The sequence below is a fragment of the Hyla sarda genome, chromosome 1 (genome assembly GCF_029499605.1).
Source record: "Hyla sarda isolate aHylSar1 chromosome 1, aHylSar1.hap1, whole genome shotgun sequence".
NCBI classification, from domain to species: Eukaryota; Metazoa; Chordata; class Amphibia; order Anura; family Hylidae; genus Hyla; species Hyla sarda.
The window spans coordinates 1,183,967-1,207,669 of record NC_079189.1 but is presented as its reverse complement, the minus strand read 5'-3'; the positions used below and the strand labels follow the sequence as shown (position 1 = coordinate 1,207,669).

Genomic DNA, 23,703 nt, shown 5'->3' with positions numbered 1-23,703 from the left:
TAAAAGACTTCAGGAACAAAACAGGAATAAGCTGAATCCCTCCAGTAGACACAGGAATAACAATACCCTCTGAGTCCCCACGGACAGGTAACAGGGATCTATAGCTAAGCAGGAATATTCGCAATCCCACATAAAACCTCCAGTAGACACGGAGTCCCCATGAACAGCTAACATGGATGCCTAGATACACACAATATATTTATAGGACACTGTTCATACTGAACACAAGACAGGAATTCCAATCCCTTCAGAACACCTCCAGTAGATGCAGGAATAACAATACCCTCATTGGCCCCCACTAATCCTCATGCCACTTTACCCAATCTTCTTAGGGGAAAAGATGTAGGTGCCTTGTCTGGCTTTGCTTGCCAGGGTCATGATGTCATGGCCACGCCCCTTGTGATGTCACATCACGCCCCCTCAATGCCAGTCTATGGGAGGGGTGTGGTGGCCGCCACACCCCCTCCCATAGACTTGCATTGAGGGGGCATGGCTGTAACGTCACAACCCCCGCTGCTTGGTTTAAGCGTTCGGAACAAAATGTTCTGAACAATGAGGCAGCGGAGTACCCCTTTAAACTGAAATGTTAACCTTTTTCTCCCTGCACTGTGGGTGTTTACTGTGCTTAATAAAACACATGAAGGTTACAACAGTTTGTGTGTCGTTAATTTAGTTGCGTTGTATTTGTATATAAATGTAACAATCAGACCACATTTTATTTGTAATCAATACAAAATTCCAAATGATGCCATACAGCACAAAATTTTACTTTAATGGGTTTACATGTAAAAAAAAATATAAGAATCAAGAATGTGAAAAATCTCCCGCTACCGCAACCACTGGTAGAAAGTGTATGTATGGATCTTCCAACGTGTTTCTGTTAGTAAATACAACGTCTTCGGGGGAAAAACCAGTTGTGCCACATTTGGTGCAAAAACCTTCCAAATGTGGCACATGTAGCTTTATTTGTAAAATATATTACTTCTTACCCGGTACTTAGAACTATATTCATAATCTGTACTTACTCTCATAAACCGCTTTCTACCCTGAAGAAGCTGTATTTACTAAAAGCAGAAACACGTTGTGAGCTACATTTTCATGGCACTTTATATTCTTGAGCCTTTTACTTTAAAGGTTAAGAGCCAATTGGCTGTGGTTAGGCCTCTGTTTCTTCTAGTAATCAAGGCAGAAATCCATAGAATTCCACTTTTTTTAAAATCTTTGTTTGTTTTGCAATTTTAGAAGGAGCCTTCTCTCATGTCGAAAAAGATCTGATTTTTTTGCAAAGCATTTCCCACATTTGTAATACTAATATGGCTAATTCCCTGTGTGACTTCTTTCATGTTTAACAAGATTTGTTTTTTTCATAAAGCATTTCCCACATTCTGAACATGAATACGGTTTCACACCTGTGTGGCTTCTCATATGCTTACCAAAATTTGCTTTATCTGAAAAGCATTTCCCACATTCTGAACATGAATATGGCATCTCTCCTGTGTGAAGTCTCATGTGTGTAACAAGGTGCGATTTATCTGAAAAGCATTTCCTACATTCTGAACATGAATACGGCTTCTCTCCTGTGTGAAGTCTCGTGTGTGTAACAAGGTGTGAATTATATGAAAAGCATTTCCCACATTCTGAACATGAATACGGCTTCTCTCCTGTGTGACTTCTCTCATGTATAACAAGATGCGATTTTTGTGTATAATTTTTCCCACATTCTGAACATGTATATGGTCTCTCTCCTGTGTGACTTCTCTTATGTATAACAAGATGTGATTTTGTTATGCAACATTTCCCACATTCTGAACATGAATATGGCTTCTCTCCTGTGTGAATTCTTCTATGTGTAATGAGATGTGAGCTATCTGTAAAACGTTTCCCACATTCTGAACATGAATACGGCTTCTCTCCTGTGTGAATTCTGGCATGTCTAACAAGAGTTGGTTTATCTGTAAAAAATTTCCCACATTCTGAACACAGATATGGCTTGATTCTTTCATGACTTTTTTTGTGTTTAATAAGATCTAAACTTTTTCGGAAATATTTTCCACATTCATCACAGTGAAAACCTTTCTCCCCGTTCTGTTCTGTCCTTGTGGTAACAATGTGTGATTGGTCAGGAGAAGGTTCCTCATGATCAGGGGGATTATTATAGGATAGATCTGGATGGACATTAGGGGTAAGGAGGTCTTCTCCTGAGGAGCGCTCCATGATCTCTCCATCTTCTCCTGAGGAGCGCTCCATGATCTCTCCATCATTCAGGGATAACATGACGTTTTCCTCACGGTTTTTAATGGGATTTTCTGTTGAGGTAAAAATCACGTCTAGTCAATAAATAACATTGACATTTTTGTTTATTGAGTAGGAAAATATGCAGCGAAATACGACACGCGTGACCCTACTCTTTCCTGATCCCGTACATTTTACAGCTCGTGAGCCCCAAAACTGAATACAAGAAGTGGGGGTGAGTCTTAGGTATGTGCAGGAGAAAGAGAGAGCCTGAGAAGGCCTGGGCTGTGTACATATAAGCTGCGAGCCTGTCTGCATTCTCCAGTGGACTGAAAGGTAAATCAGGGCTTCTTTATCACCTCAGCTTCAGTTCTGTGTTAAGTGTAACCTTGGCCTTGCTGTGCTGCTGTTTCTTTCATTTATGCTAAACACTTGTAGAGCCAGTGTGTCAGTAACCTCTTCTCTTCCTACATGCAATCTATAGGTCCACTTTAATCCTCGAGCATAAAAGGATCCATAGATGACCCTGGAGAGGATCTCTATATAGTCACCTCCCTCAGGTCCTGACTATACATAACACAGGGGATCACTGGGGCCTGAAGGGTTAATGTCATGTAGATCTAAGGTGGAGCCTCCCCTGAAGACACCTCCGAATTCCCTCTGTAATCCATTACTACATACCTGGGGTAACACCTCCTGGAAATATTACATACCTGGGACAACACCTCCTGGAATTATTACATACCTGGGACAACACCTCCTGGAAATATTACATAACTGGGACAACACCTCCTGGAATTACTACACACCTGGGACAACACCTCCTGGAATTATTACATACCCGGGACAACACCTCCTGGAATTATTACATACCCGGGACAACACCTCCTGGAATTATTACATACCTGGGACAACACCTCCTGGAATTATTACATACCTGGGACAACACCTCCTGGAATTATTACATACCTGGGGTAACACCTCCTGGCATTATTACATACCTAGAAGAACACCTCCTGGAATTATTACATACCTGGGACAACACCTCCTGGAATTATTACATACCTGGGACAACACCTCCTGGAATTATTACACACCTGGGACAACACCTCCTGGAATTATTACATACCCGGGACAACACCTCCTGGAATTATTACATACCTGGGACAACACCTCCTGGAATTATTACATACCTGGGACAACACCTCCTGGAATTATTACATACCTGGGGTAACACCTCCTGGAATTATTACATACCTAGGACATCACCTCCTGGAATTATTACATACCTAGGACAACAGCTCCTGGAATTATTACATACCTGGGACAACACCTCCTGGAAATATTACATACCTGGGATAACACCTCCTGGAATTATTACATACCCGGGACAACACCTCCTAGAATTATTACATACCTGGGGAAACACCTCCTGGAATTATAACACACCTGGGGTAACACCTCCTGGAATTATTACATAGCTGGGACAACACGTCCTTGAATTATTACATACCTGGGGTAACACCTCCTGGAATTATTACATACCTGGGGTAACACCTCCAGGAATTATTACATACCTGGGGTAACACCTCCTGGAATTATTACATACCTTGGGTAACACCTCCTGGAATTTCCTCCTTCATTTCCCTCATACACGGGTGATGGCCCCTCATCCTCTCTTCTTCATCCTTCACTTTATTATTAGTCAGATCTCCCCCCTGATGTGACATATAGAACAATTCACTACAATACAGCAGACAGGAGGAGCTACAGAGACCCCCAAAATCTATCCCCACATCTATGACTGCAGGACCCCCCTATAGAGATATAGGATCAGCCTCATCTACCTGATGCTTCTCTGGGACATTTCCCTCTGGACAGTCCTGGGAATACAGAGGACGGGGACACCTCTCGGGTGGATTTCTATCAATGACTCCATCTGTAGGGAACACACAGGGAATGAATACATCAGTGCTGGATGGATTTCTATGTTACTAGGTAATGAGAGTGATATCTATATATATATATATGTCTCTTCTTACCTTGTGATGTGAGGGGCCGGTGATCCTCCATCATGTCCTGGTACAGATCCTTGTGTCCTTCTACATACTCCCACTCCTCCATGGAGAAATAGACCGCCACATCCTGACACCTTATAGGAACCTGACACACAATGATATCGTCATCACCAGACCCCTCCATTACTGTATAATGTCCCAGCAGTGTCACATCTCTAATCAGCAGACTCCTCCTTTACTGTATAATGTCCCAGCAGTGTCACCTCTCTAATCATCACCAGACCCCTCCATTACTGTATAATGTCCCAGCAGTGTCACCTCTCCAGTCATCACCAGACCTCTCCATTACTATATAATGTCCCAGCAGTGTCACCTCTCCAATCATCACCAGACCCCTCCATTACTGTATAATGTCCCAGCAGTGTCACCTCTCCAGTCCTCACCAGACCCCTCCATTACTGTATAATGTCCAGTGTCACCTCTCCAGTCATCACCAGACCCCTCCATTACTGTATAATGTCCCAGCAGTGTCACCTCTCTAATCATCACCAGATCCCTCCATTACTGTATAATGTCCCAGCAGTGTCCTCTCTCCAGTCATCACCAGACCCCTCCATTACTGTATAATGTCCCAGCAGTGTCACCTCTTCAGTCATCACCAGACCCCTCCATTACTGTATAATGTCCCAGCAGTGTCACCTCTCCAGTCATCACCAGACCCCTCCATTACTGTATAATGTCCCAGCAGTGTCACCTCTCCAGTCATCACCAGACCCCTCCATTACTGTATAATGTCCCAGCAGTGTCACCTCTCTAATCATCACCAGACCCCTCCATTACTGTATAATGTCCCAGCAGTGTCACCTCTCTAATCATCACAGACCCCTCCATTACTGTATAATGTCCCAGCAGTGTCACCTCTCCAGTCATCACCAGACCCCTCCATTACTGTACAATGTCCCAGCAGGGTCACCTCTCCAGTCATCACCAGACCCCTCCATTACTGTATAATGTCCCAGCAGTGTCACCTCTCTAATCATCACCAGACCCCTCCATTACTGTATAATGTCCCAGCAGTGTCACCTCTCTAATCATCACCAGACCCCTCCATTACTGTATAATGTCCCAGCAGTGTCACCTCTCCAGTCATCACCAGACCCCTCCATTACTGTATAATGTCCCAGCAGGGTCACCTCTCCAGTCATCACCAGACCCCTCCATTACTGTATAATGTCCCAGCAGTGTCACCTCTCCAGTCATCACCAGACCCCTCCATTACTGTAAAATGTCCCAGCAGTGTCACCTCTCCAGTCATCACCAGACCCCTCCATTACTGTATAATGTCCCAGCAGTGTCACCTCTCCGGTCATCACCAGACCCCTCCATTACTGTAAAATGTCCCAGCAGTGTCACCTCTCTAATCATCACCAGACCGCTCCATTACTGTATAATGTCCCAGCAGTGTCACCTCTCTAATCATCACCAGACCCCTCCATTACTGTATAATGTCCCAGCAGGGTCACCTCTCCAGTCATCACCAGACCCCTCCATTACTGTATAATGTCCCAGCAGTGTAACCTCTCCAGTCATCACCAGACCCCTCCATTACTGTATAATGTCCCAGCAGTGTCACCTCTCCAGTCATCACCAGATCCCTCCATTACTGTATTATGTCCTAGCAGTGTCACCTCTCCGGTCATCACCAGACCCCTCCATTACTGTATAATGTCACAGCAGTGTCACCTCTCTAATCATCACCAGACCCCTCCATTACTGTATAATGTCCCAGCAGTGTCACCTCTCCAGTCATCACCAGAACCCTCCATTAATGTATAATGTCCCAGCAGTGTCACCTCTCCAGTCATCACCAGACCCCTCCATTACTGTATAATGTCCCTGCAGTGTCACCTCACTAGTCATCACCAGACCCCTCCATTACTGTATAATGTCCCAGCAGTGTCACCTCTCCAGTCATCACCAGACCCCTCCATTACTGTACAATGTCCCAGCAGGGTCACCTCTCCAGTCATCACCAGACCCCTCCATTACTGTATAATGTCCCAGCAGTGTCACCTCTCTAATCATCACCAGACCCCTCCATTACTGTATAATGTCCCAGCAGTGTCACCTCTCTAATCATCACCAGACCCCTCCATTACTGTATAATGTCCCAGCAGTGTCACCTCTCCAGTCATCACCAGACCCCTCCATTACTGTATAATGTCCCAGCAGGGTCACCTCTCCAGTCATCACCAGACCCCTCCATTACTGTATAATGTCCCAGCAGTGTCACCTCTCCAGTCATCACCAGACCCCTCCATTACTGTATAATGTCCCAGCAGTGTCACCTCTCCAGTCATCACCAGACCCCTCCATTACTGTATAATGTCCCAGCAGTGTCACCTCTCCGGTCATCACCAGACCCCTCCATTACTGTAAAATGTCCCAGCAGTGTCACCTCTCTAATCATCACCAGACCGCTCCATTACTGTATAATGTCCCAGCAGTGTCACCTCTCTAATCATCACCAGACCCCTCCATTACTGTATAATGTCCCAGCAGGGTCACCTCTCCAGTCATCACCAGACCCCTCCATTACTGTATAATGTCCCAGCAGTGTAACCTCTCCAGTCATCACCAGACCCCTCCATTACTGTATAATGTCCCAGCAGTGTCACCTCTCCAGTCATCACCAGATCCCTCCATTACTGTATTATGTCCTAGCAGTGTCACCTCTCCGGTCATCACCAGACCCCTCCATTACTGTATAATGTCACAGCAGTGTCACCTCTCTAATCATCACCAGACCCCTCCATTACTGTATAATGTCCCAGCAGTGTCACCTCTCCAGTCATCACCAGAACCCTCCATTAATGTATAATGTCCCAGCAGTGTCACCTCTCCAGTCATCACCAGACCCATCCATTACTGTATAATGTCCCTGCAGTGTCACCTCACTAGTCATCACCAGACCCCTCCATTACTGTATAATGTCCCAGCAGTGTCACCTCTCCAGTCATCACCAGACCCCTCCATTACTGTATAATGTCCCAGCAGTGTCACCTCTCTAATCATCACCAGACCCCTCCATTACTGTATAATGTCCCAGCAGTGTCACCTCTCCGGTCATCACCAGACCTCTCCATTACTGTATAATGTCCCAGCAGTGTCACCTCTCCGGTCATCACCAGACCCCTCCATTACTGTATAATGCCCCAGCAGTGTCACCTCTCCGGTCATCACCAGACCTCTCCATTACTGTATAATGTCCCAGCAGTGTCACCTCTCCGGTCATCACCAGACCCCTCCATTACTGTATAATGTCCCAGCAGTGTCACCTCTCCAGTCATCACCAGACCCCTCCATTACTGTATAATGTCCCAGCAGTGTCACCTCTCTAATCATCACCAGACCCCTCCATTACTGTATAATGTCCCAGCAGTGTCACCTCTCTAATCATCACCAGACCCCTCCATTACTGTATAATGTCCCTGCAGTGTCACCTCTCCAGTAATCACCAGACCTCTCCATTACTGTATAATGTCCCAGCAGTGTCACCTCTCCAGTCATCACCAGACCCCTCCATTACTGTATAATGTCCCAGCATTGTCACCTCTCTAATCATCACCAGACCCCTCCATTACTGTATAATGTCCCAGCAGTGTCACCTCTCTAATCATCACCAGACCCCTCCATTACTGTATAATGTCCCAGCAGTGTCACCTCTCCAGTCATCACCAGATCCCTCCATTACTGTATAATGTCCCAGCAGTGTCACCTCTCCAGTCATCACCAGATCCCTCCATTACTATATAATGTCCCAGCAGTGTCACCTCTCTAATCATCCCCAGACCCCTCCATTACTGTATAATGTCCCAGCAGTGTCACCTCTCCAGTTATCACTAGACCCTCCATTACTGTATAATGTCCCAGCAGTGTCACCTCTCCAGTTATCACTAGACCCTCCATTACTGTATAATGTCCCAGCAGTGTCACCTCTCCAGTTATCACTAGACCCTCCATTACTGTATAATGTCCCAGCAGTGTCACCTCTCCAGTCATCACCAGACCCCTCCATTACGGTATAATGTCCCAGCAGTGTCACCTCTCCAGTCATCACCAGACCCCTCCATTACTGTATAATGTCCCAGCAGTGTCACCTCTCTAATCATCACCAGACCCCTCCATTACTGTATAATGTCCCAGCAGTGTCACCTCTCCAGTCATCACCAGACCCCTCCATTACTGTATAATGTCCCAGCAGTGTCACCTCTACAGTCATCACCAGACCCCTTCATTACTGTATAATGTTCCAGCAGTGTCACCTCTCTAGTCATCACCAGACCCCTCCATTACTGTATAATGTACCAGCAGGGTCACCTCTCCAGTCATCACCAGACCCCTCCATTACTGTATAATGTCCCAGCAGTGTCACCTCTCCAGTCATCACCAGACCCCTCCATTACTGTATAATGTCCCAGCAGGGTCACCTCTCCAGTCAGCAGCTCAGTGATCCTGTGGGTGAGTTCTATGATCTTCTCCTCATGTATCAGTGAGTGAGGTGGAGGATTCGTGCTGGGGCCCCGGGCCCTGCTCCATCCTCCCGACTCATGGAGATGGCTGCTGGGGGCCACACACTTCGCCCATGTCTTCTTCACTATGGTGTAATCCTGTGTATGGAGAGAGACAATGAGGGGACTGACCCCAGTATTCCTCCCTCACTACAAAGAGGAGATTGTGCCCCCTGTATAGAGCTCTAGTGAGCACATCTGGAATACTGGGGTCAGTTCTGGAGACCTCACCTACAAAGAGACATCCAGAACATAGAGCGGCTCCAAAGATGGGGGACAACAATGGTGGAAATGTAGATGGGGGACAACAATGGTGGAAATGTAGATGGGGACAACAATGGTGGAAATGTAGATGGGGGACAACAATGGTGGAAATGTAGATGGAGGACTAAAATGGTGGAAATGTAGATAGGGACAACAATGGTGGAAATGTTGATGGGGGTAACAATGGTGGAAATGTAGATGGGGCCAACAATGGTGTAAATGTAGATGGGGCCAACAATGGTGGAAATGTAGATGGGGACAACAATGGTGTAAATGTAGATGGGGGACAACAATGGTGGAAATGTAGATGGGGGACAACAATGGTGGAAATGTAGATGGGGACAACAATGGTGGAAATGTAGATGGGGACAACAATGGTGGAAATGTAGATGGGGACAACAATGGTGGAAATGTAGATGGAGACAACAATGGTGGAAATGTAGATGGTGGACAACAATGGTGGAAATGTAGATGGGGACAACAATGGTGGAAATGTAGATGGGGACAACAATGGTGGAAATGTAGATGGGGACAACAATGGTGGAAATGTAGATGGGAGACAACAATGGTGGAAATGTAGATGGGGACAACAATGGTGGAAATGTAGATGGGGACAACAATGGTGGAAATGTAGATGGGGACAACAATGGTGGAAATGTAGATGGGACAACAATGGAGGAAATGTAGATGGGGACAACAATGGTGGAAATGTAGATGGGGACAACAATGGTGGAAATGTAGATGGGGGACTACATTGGTGGAAATGTAGATGGGACAACAATGGAGGAAATGTAGATGGGGACAACAATGGTGGAAATGTAGATGGGGACAACAATGGTGGAAATGTAGATGGGGACAACAATGGTGGAAATGTTGATGGGGGTAACAATGGTGGAAATGTAGATGGGGCCAACAATGGTGTAAATGTAGATGGGGCCAACAATGGTGGAAATGTAGATGGGGACAACAATGGTGTAAATGTAGATGGGGGACAACAATGGTGGAAATGTAGATGGGGGACAACAATGGTGGAAATGTAGATGGGGACAACAATGGTGGAAATGTAGATGGGGACAACAATGGTGGAAATGTAGATGGGGACAACAATGGTGGAAATGTAGATGGAGACAACAATGGTGGAAATGTAGATGGTGGACAACAATGGTGGAAATGTAGATGGGGACAACAATGGTGGAAATGTAGATGGGGACAACAATGGTGGAAATGTAGATGGGGACAACAATGGTGGAAATGTAGATGGGAGACAACAATGGTGGAAATGTAGATGGGGACAACAATGGTGGAAATGTAGATGGGGACAACAATGGTGGAAATGTAGATGGGGACAACAATGGTGGAAATGTAGATGGGACAACAATGGAGGAAATGTAGATGGGGACAACAATGGTGGAAATGTAGATGGGGACAACAATGGTGGAAATGTAGATGGGGGACTACATTGGTGGAAATGTAGATGGGACAACAATGGAGGAAATGTAGATGGGGACAACAATGGTGGAAATGTAGATGGGGACAACAATGGTGGAAATGTAGATGGGGGACAACAAAGGTGTAAATGTAGACGGGGACAAAAATGGAGGAAATGTAGATGGGACAACAATGGAGGAAATGTAGATGGGGACAACAATGGTGGAAATGTAGATGGGGACAACAATGGTGGAAATGTAGATGGGGACAACAATGGTGGAAATGTAGATGGGGACAACAATGGTGGAAATGTAGATGGGGGACAACAATGGTGGAAATGTAGATGGGGGACAACAATGGTGGAAATGTAGATGGGGGACAACAATGGTGGAAATGTAGATGGAGACAACAATGGTGGAAATGTAGATGGGGGGACAACAATGGTGGAAATGTAGATGGGGACAACAATGGTGGAAATGTAGATGGGGACAACAATGGTGGAAATGTAGACGGGGACTGTCATGATTCGGCTGGCTGGAGGTGGATCCTCTGTGCCAGATAGGGATTGGCGTGGACCGTGTTGGTGGACCGGTTCTAAGTTGCTACTGGTATTCACCAGAGCCCGCCACAAAGCGGGATGGTCTTGCAGCGGCGGTAGCAACCAGGTCGTATCCACCGGCAACGGCTCAACCTCTCTGACTGCTGAGATAAGCGCGGTACAAGGTAGTAGACAAGAGCAAGGTCGGACGTAGCAGAAGGTCAGGGCAGGCAGCAAGGATCGTAGTCAAGGGCAACGGCAGGAGGTCTGGAACACAGGCTAGGAACACACAAGGAAACGCTTTCACTGGCACAATGGCAACAAGATCCGGCAAAAGAGTGCAGGGGAAGTGAGGTATAAGTAGGGAAGTGCACAGGTGACGGTACTGATTAAAACCTCATGCACCAATCAGTGGCGTACCGGCCCTTTAAATCGCAAAGACCCGGCGCGCGCGCGCCCTATGGAGCGGGGCCGCGTGCGCTGGGACAGCACAGACGGGGAACGGGTCTGGTAAGCAAGTCGGGATGCGCATCACGAGCGGGCGCGTCCCGCATCGCGAATCGCATCCCGGCTGAGAACATTATCGCAGCGCTGCGGGAAGGAGAACGCTGTGAGCGATCCGGGGAGGAGCGGGGACCCGGAGCGCTCGGCGTAACAGTACCCCCCCCCCCTTGGGTCTCCCCCTCTTTTTGGAACCTGAGAATTTGAGGATAAGGTTCTTGTCCAGGATGTTGTCCTCAGGTTCCCATGACCTCTCCTCTGGGCCGCAATTCTCCCAATCAACCCAAAAATTTTTTTTACCTCTGACCGTCTTGGATGCCAGAATTTCTTTCACCGAAAAGATGTCAGAGGACCCGGAAACTGGAGTGGGAGCAACAACCTTGGGAGAGAAGCGGTTAAGGATGAGTGGTTTAAGGAGAGAGACATGGAAAGCATTGGGAATACGGAGAGAAGGAGGAAGAAGAAGTTTGTAAGAGACAGGGTTGATTTGGCACTTGATTTTGAAAGGACCAAGATAACGTGGTCCCAGTTTATAACTGGGGACACGAAAGCGGACATACTTGGCGGAGAGCCATACTTTGTCTCCGGGAGAAAAAATGGGGGGAATTCTTCTTTTCCTATCGGCATGTTTTTTCATCCGGGATGAGGCTTGTAAGAGAGAATTTTGAGTCTCTTTCCATATGGTGGAGAAGTCCCGAGTCACCTCATCAACAGCGGGCAAACCAGAAGGCATGGGAGTGGGAAGGGGGGGGGGGGGGGGAAAGAGGGTGACGGCCATACACCACAAAAAATGGGGATTTAGCGGAAGACTCAGAGACTCTGAAATTGTACGAGAATTCGGCCCATGGTAGAAGATCTGCCCAGTCATCCTGGCGGGAGGAAACAAAATGTCGCAAATAGTCACCCAGGACCTGATTAATTCTTTCCACTTGCCTATTGGATTGGGGATGATAAGAAGACGCGAAGTTTAATTTGATTTTGAGTTGATTACAGAGGGCCCTCCAGAATTTTGACACAAATTGAACGCCTCTATCCGAGACGATATGCGTAGGAAGCCCGTGAAGGCGAAAAATGTGTATAAAAAATTGTTTCGCCAACTGAGGCGCAGAAGGAAGACCTGGAAGAGGGATAAAATGTGCCATCTTGGAGAATCGATCAACGACCACCCAAATAACTGTGTTGCCATGGGATAAAGGTCAACAACGACCACCTAGCCTGGCGAGGGTTCAGCCGTTGGGCAGACTGAAGATAAGAGAGATTCTTGTGGTCAGTGTATATGATAACTGGATATTTGGATCCCTCCAGCAGGTGCCTCCATTCCTCAAGTGCCAATTTTATGGCCAGTAATTCACGATCACCAATGGAGTAGTTTTTCTCCGCCGGAGAGAAGGTCCTAGAAAAGAAACCACAAGTAACAGCATGTCCGGAAGAATTTTTTTGTAGGAGTACTGCTCCAGCTCCCACCGAGGAGGCGTCTACCTCCAGCGAGAAGGGCTCAGATGAATCAGGTCTGGAGAGTACGAAAGCAGAAGAAAAGGCAGTTTTGAGATGATTGAATGCATCTTCCGCTTGAGGAGGCCAGGACTTAGGGTTGGCGTTTTTCTTGGTTAGGGCCACGATAGGGGCCACAATAGTGGAAAAGTGCGGAATAAATTGTCTGTAATAATTGGCAAACCCCAAAAAACGTTGGATAGCACGGAGTCCGGAGGGGCGTGGCCAATCCAATACGGCTGATAGTTTATCTGGGTCCATTTGGAGTCCCTGGCCAGAGACTAAGTATCCTAGGAAAGGAAGAGATTGACATTCAAAGAGACATTTTGGCATATAATTGATTGTCCCGAAGTCTCTGAAGAACCATGCAGACATGCCGGCGGTGTTCTTCTAGGTTAGCAGAAAAAATCTAAATATCGTCCAGGTAGACCACAACACAGGTATATAGAAGATCACGAAAAATTTAATTTACAAAGTCTTGGAAGACGGCAGGGGCGTTGCAAAGCCCAAAGGGCATAACCAGATATTCAAAGTGTCCATCTCTGGTGTTAAACACGGTCTTCCACTCGTCCCCCTCCCTGATGCGGATGAGATTAAATGCACCTCTCAAGTCCAACTTGGTAAAGATGTGGGCGCCTCGTAGGCGGTCAAAGAGTTCCGAGATAAGAGGTAGGGGATAGCGTTTTATTACAGTGATTTTATTAAGTCCGCGGTAATCAATGCAAGGTCGTAAGGAGCCGTCTTTTTTGGAAACAAAGAAAAATCCAGCTCCGGCAGGGGAGGAAGACTTGCGGATAAACCCCTTTTTTAAATTCTCTTGGATGTACTCCGACATGGCTTGTGTTTCCGGAGCAGACAGAGGATAGATTCTGCCCCGGGGTGGAGTAGTACCAGGGAGGAGGTCAATAGGGCAGTCATAAGGCCTGTGAGGAGGCAAAGTCTCTGCTTGTTTTTTGCAAAAAACATCAGCATAATCCAGATAGGCCTTGGGGAGACCAGATATCGGAGGGGCCACAGGGTCTTGACTGACAGTACAGGGAGCAGGCTTAAGACAGTTCTTGTGGCAAGTAGTACCCCAGTTCTTGATCTCCCCGGTGGTCCAATCAAGGGTTGGGGAATGGCGTTGAAGCCACGGTAGTCCAAGAAGAATTTCCGAAGTGCAGTTAGAGAGGACCAGAAATTCAATCTTTTTGTGATGGGGTCCGATGCACATTAAGAGAGGTTCCGTGCGGTAACGCACAGTACAGTCCAATCTTTCATTATTAACAGAGGCGATGTAGAGGGGTCTGGCGAGACTGGTCACCAGGATGTTGAACCTGTTGATGAAAGAGGCTAAAATAAAATTTTCTGCAGATCCGGAATCCAAGAAGGCCATAGCAGAGAAGTAGAAGGTAGAAGAAGATATCCGCACAGGCACAGTAAGACGTGGAGAAGCAGAGTTCACATCAAGGGCAGTCTCACCTTTGTGCGGAGTCAGCGTACGTCTTTCCAGGCGGGGAGGACGGATAGGACAATCCTTCAAGAAATGTTCGGTACCGGCACAGTACAGGCAAAGGTTATCCATGCGGCGTTGTGTCCTCTCTTGAGGTGTCAGGCGAGACCGGTCAACTTGCATAGCCTCCACGGCGGAAGGCACAGGAACGGATTGCAGTGGACCAGAGGAGAGAGGAGCCAGGGAGAGAAACCGCCTCGTGTGAACAAAGTCCATATCCTGGCGGAGCTCCTGACACCTTTCGGAAAAACGCATGTCAATGCGGGTGGCATGATGAATCAGTTCATGCAGGTTAGCAGGGATTTCTCGTGCGGCCAGCACATCTTTGATGTTACTGGATAGGCCTTTTTTAAAGGTCGCGCAGAGGGCCTTATTATTCCAGGACAATTCGGAGGCGAGAGTACGGAATTGGATGGCGTACTCGCCAACAGAAGAATTAGCCTGGACCAGGTTCAGCAGGGCAGTCTCGGCAGAAGAGGCTCGGGCAGGTTCCTCGAAGACACTTCGAATCTCCGTGAAGAAAGAGTGTACAGAGGCAGTGACGGGGTCATTGCGGTCCCAGAGCGGTGTGGCCCATGACAGAGCTTTCCCAGACAGAAGGCTGACTACGAAAGCCACCTTTGACCTTTCAGTTGGAAACTGGTCCGACATCATCTCCAAGTGCAGGGAACATTGCGAAAGAAAACCACGGCAAACTCAAACGCTGCGGAGGAGGTGCAGGAGCTGGCGGAGGAGATGATTGTTGAAGCTGTGGTAGTAGCTGCTGTAGCATCACGGTCAGTTGAGACAGCTGGTGGCCTTGTTGCTCTATCTGTTGCGACTGCTGGGCGACCACCGTGGTGAGGTCAGCGACAACTGGCAGCGGGACCTCAGCGGGATCCATGGCCGGATCTACTGTCAGGATTCGGCAAGCTGGAGGTGGATCCTCTGTGCCAGAGAGGGATTGGCGTGGACCGTGTCGGTGGACCGGTTCTAAGTTGCTACTGGTATTCACCAGAGCCCGCCGCAAAGCGGGATGGTCTTGCAGCGGCGGTAGCAACCAGGTCGTATCCACCGGCAACGGCTCAACCTCTCTGACTGCTGAGATAAGCGCGGTACAAGGGAGTAGACAAGAGCAAGGTCGGACGTAGCAGAAGGTCAGGGCAGGCAGCAAGGATCTTAGTCAAGGGCAACGGCAGGAGGTCTGGAACACAGGCTAGGAACACACAAGGAAACGCTTTCACTGGCACAATGGCAACAAGATCCGGCGAGGGAGTGCAGGGGAAGTGAGGTATAAGTAGGGAAGTGCACAGGTGACGGTACTGATTAAAACCTCATGCGCCAATCAGTGGCGCACCGGCCCTTTAAATCACAAAGACCCGGCGCGCGCGCGCCCTAGGGAGCGGGCCACACGCGCCGGGACAGCACAGACGGGGAACGGGTCTGGTAAGCGAGTCGGAATGCGCATCGCGAGCGGGCGCGTCCCGCATCGCGAATCGCATCCCGGCTGGGAACATTATTGCAGCGCACCCGGTCGGCAGGTCTGACCGGGGCGCTGCGAGAAGGAGAACGCTGTGAGCGCTCCGGGGAGGAGCGGGGACCCGGAGCGCTCGTCGTAACAGGGACAACAATGGAGGAAATGTAGATGGGGACAACAATGGTGGAAATGTAGATGGGGACAACAATGGTGGAAATGTAGATGGGGACAACAATGGTGGAAATGTAGATGGGGACAACAATGGTGGAAATGTAGATGGGGACAACAATGGTGGAAATGTAGATGGGGACAACAATGGTGGAAATGTAGATGGGACAACAATGGTGGAAATGTAAATGGAGACAACAATGGTGGAAATGTAGATGGGGGACAACAATGGTGGAAATGTAGATGGGACAACAATGGTGGAAATGTAGATGGGGGACAACAATGGTGGAAATGTAGATGGGGACAACAATGGTGGATATGTAGATGGGGGACAACAATGGTGGAAATGTAGATGGAGACAACAATGGTGGAAATGTAGATGGGGGGACAACAATGGTGGAAATGTAGATGGGGACAACAATGGTGGAAATGTAGATGGGGGACAACAATGGTGGAAATGTAGATGGGGGACAACGATGGTGGAAATGTAGACGGGGACAACGATGGTGGAAATGTAGATGGGACAACAATGGAGGAAATGTAGATGGGGACAACAATGGTGGAAATGCAGATGGGGGACAACAATGGTGGAAATGTAGATGTGACAACAATGGTGGAAATGTAGATGGGGGGACAACAATGGTGGAAATGTAGATGGGGGGGACAACAATGGTGGAAATGTAGATGGAGACAACAATGGTGGAAATGTAGATGGGGGGACAACAATGGTGGAAATGTAGATGGGGACAACAATGGTGGAAATGTAGATGGGGGGACAACAATGGTGGAAATGTAGATGGGGACAACAATGGTGGAAATGTAAATGGGGGACAACAATGGTGGAAATGTAGATGGGGGACAACAATGGTGGAAATGTAGATGGGGACAACAAAGGTGGAAATGTAGATGGGGGACAACAATGGTGGAAATGTAGATGGGGGGACAACAATGGTGGAAATGTAGATGGGGGACAACAATGGTGGAAATGTAGATGGGGACAACAATGGTGGAAATGTAGATGGGGGACAACAATGGTGGAAATGTAGATGGGAACAACAATGGTGGAAATGTAGATGGGGACAACAATGGTGGAAATGTAGATGGGGACAACAATGGTGGAAATGTAGATGGGGACAACAATGGTGGAAATGTAGATGGGGACAACAATGGTGGAAATGTAGATGGGGGGACAACAATGGTGGAAATGTAGATGGGGGGACAACAATGGTGGAAATGTAGATGGGAGGACAACAATGGTGGAAATGTAGATGGGGACAACAATGGTGGAAATGTAGATGGGGGGGACAACAATGGTGGAAATGTAGATGGCGACAACAATGGTGGAAATGTAGATGGGGAAAACAATGGTGGAAATGTAGATGGGGACAACAATGGTGGAAATGTAGATGGCGACAACAATGGTGGAAATGTAGATGGGGGACAACAATGGTGGAAATGTAGATGGGGACAACAATGGTGGAAATGTAGATGGAGACAACAATGGTGGAAATGTAGATGGGGGGACAACAATGGTGGAAATGTAGATGGGGGGGACAACAATGGTGGAAATGTAGATGGGGGGACAACAATGGTGGAAATGTAGATGGGGACAACAATGGTGGAAATGTAGATGGGGACAACAATGGTGAAAATGTAGATGGGGACAACAATGGTGGAAATGTAGATGGGGACAACAATGGTGGAAATGTAGACGGGGACAACGATGGTGGAAATGTAGATGGGACAACAATGGAGGAAATGTAGATGGGGACAACAATGGTGGAAATGCAGATGGGGACAACAATGGTGGAAATGTAGATGGAGACAACAATGGTGGAAATGTAGATGGGGGGACAACAATGGTGGAAATGTAGATGGGGGGACAACAATGGTGGAAATGTAGATGGGGGGACAACAATGGTGGAAATGTAGATGGGGACAACAATGGTGGAAATGTAGATGGGGGACAACAATGGTGGAAATGTAGATGGAGACAACAATGGTGGAAATATAGATGGGGGACAACAATGGTGGAAATGTAGATGGGGGACAACAATGGTGGAAATGTAGACGGGGACAACGATGGTGGAAATGTAGATGGGACAACAATGGAGGAAATGTAGATGGGGACAACAATGGTGGAAATGCAGATGGGGGACAACAATGGTGGAAATGTAGATGTGACAACAATGGTGGAAATGTAGATGGGGGGACAACAATGGTGGAAATGTAGATGGAGGGACAACAATGGTGGAAATGTAGATGGAGACAACAATGGTGGAAATGTAGATGGGGGGACAACAATGGTGGAAATGTAGATGGGGACAACAATGGTGGAAATGTAGATGGGGGGACAACAATGGTGGAAATGTAGATGGGGACAACAATGGTGGAAATGTAAATGGGGGACAACAATGGTGGAAATGTAGATGGGGGACAACAATGGTGGAAATGTAGATGGGGACAACAATGGTGGAAATGTAGACGGGGACAACGATGGTGGAAATGTAGATGGGACAACAATGGAGGAAATGTAGATGGGGACAACAATGGTGGAAATGCAGATGGGGACAACAATGGTGGAAATGTAGATCGGGGGGACAACAATGGTGGAAATGTAGATGGAGACAACAATGGTGGAAATGTAGATGGGGGGACAACAATGGTGGAAATGTAGATGGGGGGACAACAATGGTGGAAATGTAGATGGGGGGACAACAATGGTGGAAATGTAGATGGGGACAACAATGGTGGAAATGTAGATGGGGGACAACAATGGTGGAAATGTAGATGGAGACAACAATGGTGGAAATATAGATGGGGGACAACAATGGTGGAAATGTAGATGGGGGACAACAATGGTGGAAATGTAGACGGGGACAACGATGGTGGAAATGTAGATGGGACAACAATGGAGGAAATGTAGATGGGGACAACAATGGTGGAAATGCAGATGGGGGACAACAATGGTGGAAATGTAGATGGGGGGACAACAATGGTGGAAATGTAGATGGGGGGACAACAATGGTGGAAATGTAGATGGGGGGGACAACAATGGTGGAAATGTAGATGGAGACAACAATGGTGGAAATGTAGATGGGGGGACAACAATGGTGGAAATGTAGATGGGGACAACAATGGTGGAAATGTAGATGGGGGGACAACAATGGTGGAAATGTAGATGGGGACAACAATGGTGGAAATGTAAATGGGGGACAACAATGGTGGAAATGTAGATAGGGGACAACAATGGTGGAAATGTAGATGGGGACAACAATGGTGGAAATGTAGATGGGGGACAACAATGGTGGAAATGTAGATGGGGGGACAACAATGGTGGAAATGTAGATGGGGGACAACAATGGTGGAAATGTAGATGGGGACAACGATGGTGGAAATGTAGATGGGGGACAACAATAGTGGAAATGTAGATGGGGACAACAATGGTGGAAATGTAGATGGGGGACAACAATGGTGGAAATGTAGATGGGGGACAAAAATGGTGGAAATGTAGATGGGGACAACAATGGTGGAAATGTAGATGGGGGACAAAAATGGTGGAAATGTAGATGGGGACAAGAATGGTGGAAATGTAGATGGGGACAACAATGGTGGAAATGTAGATGGGGACAACAATGGTGGAAATGTAGATGGGGGGACAACAATGGTGGAAATGTAGATGGGGGACAACAATGGTGGAAATGTAGATGGGGGGGACAACAATGGTGGAAATGTAGATGGAGACAACAATGGTGGAAATGTAGATGGGGGACAAAAATGGTGGAAATGTAGATGGGGACAACAATGGTGGAAATGTAGATGGGGGACAAAAATGGTGGAAATGTAGATGGGGACAAGAATGGTGGAAATGTAGATGGGGACAACAATGGTGGAAATGTAGATGGGGACAACAATGGTGGAAATGTAGATGGGGGGACAACAATGGTGGAAATGTAGATGGGAGGACAACAATGGTGGAAATGTAGATGGGGACAACAATGGTGGAAATGTAGATAGGGACAACAATGGTGGAAATGTAGATAGGGACAACAATGGTGGAAATGTAGATGGGGAGAACAATGGTGGAAATGTAGATGGGGACAACAATGGTGGAAATGTAGATGGGGACAACAATGGTGGAAATGTAGATGGGGGGGACAACAATGGTGGAAATGTAGATGGAGACAACAATGGTGGAAATGTAGATGGGGGGACAACAATGGTGGAAATGTAGATGGGGGGACAACAATGGTGGAAATGTAGATGGGGACAACAATGGTGGAAATGTAGATGGGGACAACAATGGTGGAAATGTAGACGGGGGGACAACAATGGTGGAAATGTAGATGGGGACAACAATGGTGGAAATGTAGATGGGACAACAATGGAGGAAATGTAGATGGGGACAACAATGGTGGAGATGTAGATGGGGACAACAATGGTGGAAATGTAGATGGGGTACAACAATGATAGAAATGTAGATGGGGACAACAATGGTAGAAATGTAGATGGAGGACAACAATGGTGGAAATGTAGATGGGGACAACAATGGTGTAAATGTAGATGGGGGACAACAATGGTGTAAATGTAGATGGGGGACAACAATGGTAGAAATGTAGATGGGGACAACAATGGTGGAAATGTAGATGGGGGACAACAATGGTGGAAATGTAGATGGGGGACAACAATGCTGGAAATGTAGATGGGGACAACAATGGTGGAAATGTAGATGGGGGGACAACAATGGTGAAAATGTAGATGGAGACAACAATGGTGGAAATGTAGATGGGGGGACAACAATGGTGGAAATGTAGATGGGGACAACAATGCTGGAAATGTAGATGGGGACAACAATGCTGGAAATGTAGATGGGGGACAACAATGGTGGAAATGTAGATGGAGACAACAATGGTGGAAATGTAGATGGGGGGACAACAATGGTGGAAATGTAGATGGGGGACAACAATGGTAGAAATGTAGATGGGGACAACAATGGTAGAAATGTAGATGGGGGATAACAATGGTGGAAATGTAGATGGGGGACAACAATGGTGGAAATGTAGATGGGGGACAACAATGGTAGAAATGTAGATGGGGGACAACAATGGTGGAAATGTAGATGGGGGACAACAATGGTGGAAATGTAGATGGGGGACAACAATGGTGGAAATGTAGATGGGTACAACAATGGTGGAAATGTAGATGGGGGAACAACAATGGTAGAAATGTAGATGGGGGGACAACAATGGTGGAAATGTAGATGGGGACAACAATGGTGGAAATGTAGATGAGGACAACAATGGTGGAAATGTAGATGGGGACAACAATGGTGGAAATGTAGATGGGGGGACAACAATGGTGGAAATGTAGATGGGGACAACAATGGTGGAAATGTAGATGGGGACAACAATGGTGGAAATGTAGATGGGTCACCTCACCTCTCCGGTCAGCAGGTGGAGGATCTCCAAGGTGAAGTGTAATATTCTCTTAGTCATCTCATTCCTGTCCTTGTCCATCCTTGGGGGTCATTCAGGAGAAGAGGAGACAACTGGATCAGCTGGAAGGGAAGAGGAGGAGCCTGAATCACAGAACCAGCGACACAATGTAACAAACCTCCTCCCCATGTAATCTCCTTACTACTGGGGTGACACACTGTAACAAACCTCCTCCTCATGTAATCTCCTTACAACTGGGGTGACACACTGTAACAAACCTCCTCCTCATGTAATCTGCTTACTACTGGGGTGACACACTGTAACAAACCTCCTCCTCATGTAATCTCCTTACTACTGGGGTGACACACTGTAACAAACCTTCTCCTCCTCATGTAATCTCCCTAATACTAGGGTGACACACTGTAACAAACCTCCTCCTCATGTAATCCCCTTACTACTGGGGTGACACACTGTAACAAACCTCCTCCTCATGTTATCTCCTTACTACTGGGGTGACACACTGCAACAAAGCTCCTCCTCATGTAATCTCCTTACTACTGGGGTGACACACTGTAGCAAACCTCCTCCTCTTGTAATCTTCTTACTACTGGGGTGACACACTGTAACAAACCTCCTCCTCATGTAAACTCCTTACTACTGTGGTGACACACTGTAACAAACCTCCTCCTCATGTAATATCCTTACTACTGGGGTGACACACTGTAACAAACCTCCTCCTCATGTAATCTCCTTACTACTGGAGTGACACACTGTAACAAACCTCCTCCTCATGTACTCTCCTTACTACTGGGGTGACACACTATAACAAACCTCCTCCTCATGTAATCTCCTTACTACTGGGGCGACACACTGTAACAAACCTCCTCCTCATGTAATCTCCTTACTACTGGGGTGACACACTGTAACAAACCTCCTCCTCATGTAATCTCCTTACTACTGGGGTGACACACTGTAACAAACCTCCTCCTCATGTAATCTCCTTACTACTGGGGTGACACACTGTAACAAACCTCCTCTTCATGTATTCTCCTTACTACTGGGGTGACACACTGTAACAAACCTCCTCCTCATGTAATCTCCTTACTACTGGGATGACACACTGTAACAAACCTCCTCCTCATGTAATCTCCTTACTACTGGGGTGACACACTGTAACAAACCTCCTCCTCATGTAATCTCCTTACTACTGGGGTGACACACTGTAACAAACCTCCTCCTCATGTAATCTCCTTACTACTAGGGTGACACACTGTAACAAACCTCCTCCTCATGTAATCTCCTTACTGCTGGGGTGACACACTGTAACAAACCCCCTCCTCATGTAATCTCCTTACTACTGGGGTGACACACTGTAACAAACCCCCTCCTCATATAATCTCCTGACTACTGGGGTGACACACTGTAACAAACCTCCTCCTCATGTAATCTCCTTACTACTGGGGTGACACACTGTAACAAACCTCCCCCTCATGCAATCTCCTTATTACTGGGGTGACACACTGTAACAAACCTCCTCCTCATATAATCTCCTTACTACTGGGGTGATACACTGTAACAAACCTTCTCCTCATGTAATCTCCTTACTACTGGGATGACACACTGTAACAAACCCCCTCCTCATGTAATCTCCTTACTACTGGGGTGACACACTGTAACAAACCTCCTCCTCATGTAATCTCCTTACTACTGAGGTGAAACACTGTAACAAACCTCCTCCTCATGTAATCTCCTTACTACTGGGGTGACACACTGTAACAAACCTCCTCCTCATGTAATCTCACTACTGGGGTGACACACTGTAACAAAACTCCTCCTCATGTAATCTCCTTACTATAGGGGTGACACACTGTAACAAACCTCCTCCTCATGTAATCTCCTTACTATAGGGGTGACACACTGTAACAAACCTCCTCCTCATGTAATCTCCTTACTACTGAGGTGACACATTGTAAAAAACCTCCTCCTCATGTAATCTCTTTACTACTGGGGTGACACACTGTAACAAACCTCTTCCTCATGTAATCTCCTTACTACTGAGGTGACACACTGTAACAAACCTCCTCCTCATGTAATCACCTTACTACTGGG

General features: G+C 47.1%; 1 protein-coding gene across 2 annotated transcripts; it reads right to left on the bottom strand.

Annotated features, from left to right (window-relative positions):
* Window positions 1-668: 668 nt before the first annotated feature.
* Window positions 669-21,727, bottom strand: LOC130285064 (gastrula zinc finger protein XlCGF57.1-like). Of its 2 annotated transcripts, XM_056536324.1 has the most exons (7): window positions 21,598-21,727; window positions 8,741-8,920; window positions 4,275-4,395; window positions 4,080-4,171; window positions 3,842-3,950; window positions 2,260-2,306; window positions 669-2,226 (listed from the first exon to the last, which is right to left on the bottom strand). In XM_056536324.1, the coding sequence occupies exons 1-7, from the start codon at window positions 21,673-21,675 to the stop codon at window positions 1,318-1,320; spliced, it is 1,536 nt and encodes a 511-aa protein (XP_056392299.1). In that variant the 5' UTR covers window positions 21,676-21,727; the 3' UTR covers window positions 669-1,317. The 2 variants fall into 2 exon arrangements, with proteins under 2 accessions (XP_056392299.1, XP_056392219.1); XM_056536244.1 differs by having other exon boundaries at window positions 669-2,306.
* Between the last annotated feature and the right edge of the window lie 1,976 nt (window positions 21,728-23,703).

Coding starts and splice junctions, on each gene's coding strand:
- LOC130285064 (XM_056536244.1), bottom strand. CDS start 21,675: ATGGACAAGGACAGGAATGAGATGACTAAGAGAATATTACACTTCACC. Junction 8,921..21,597: donor TCCACCTGCTGACCGGAGAG/GTGAGGTGACCC, acceptor CTCCATACACAG/GATTACACCATAGTGAAGAA. Junction 3,951..4,079: donor ATGTCCCAGAGAAGCATCAG/GTAGATGAGGCT, acceptor ATGTCACATCAG/GGGGGAGATCTGACTAATAA.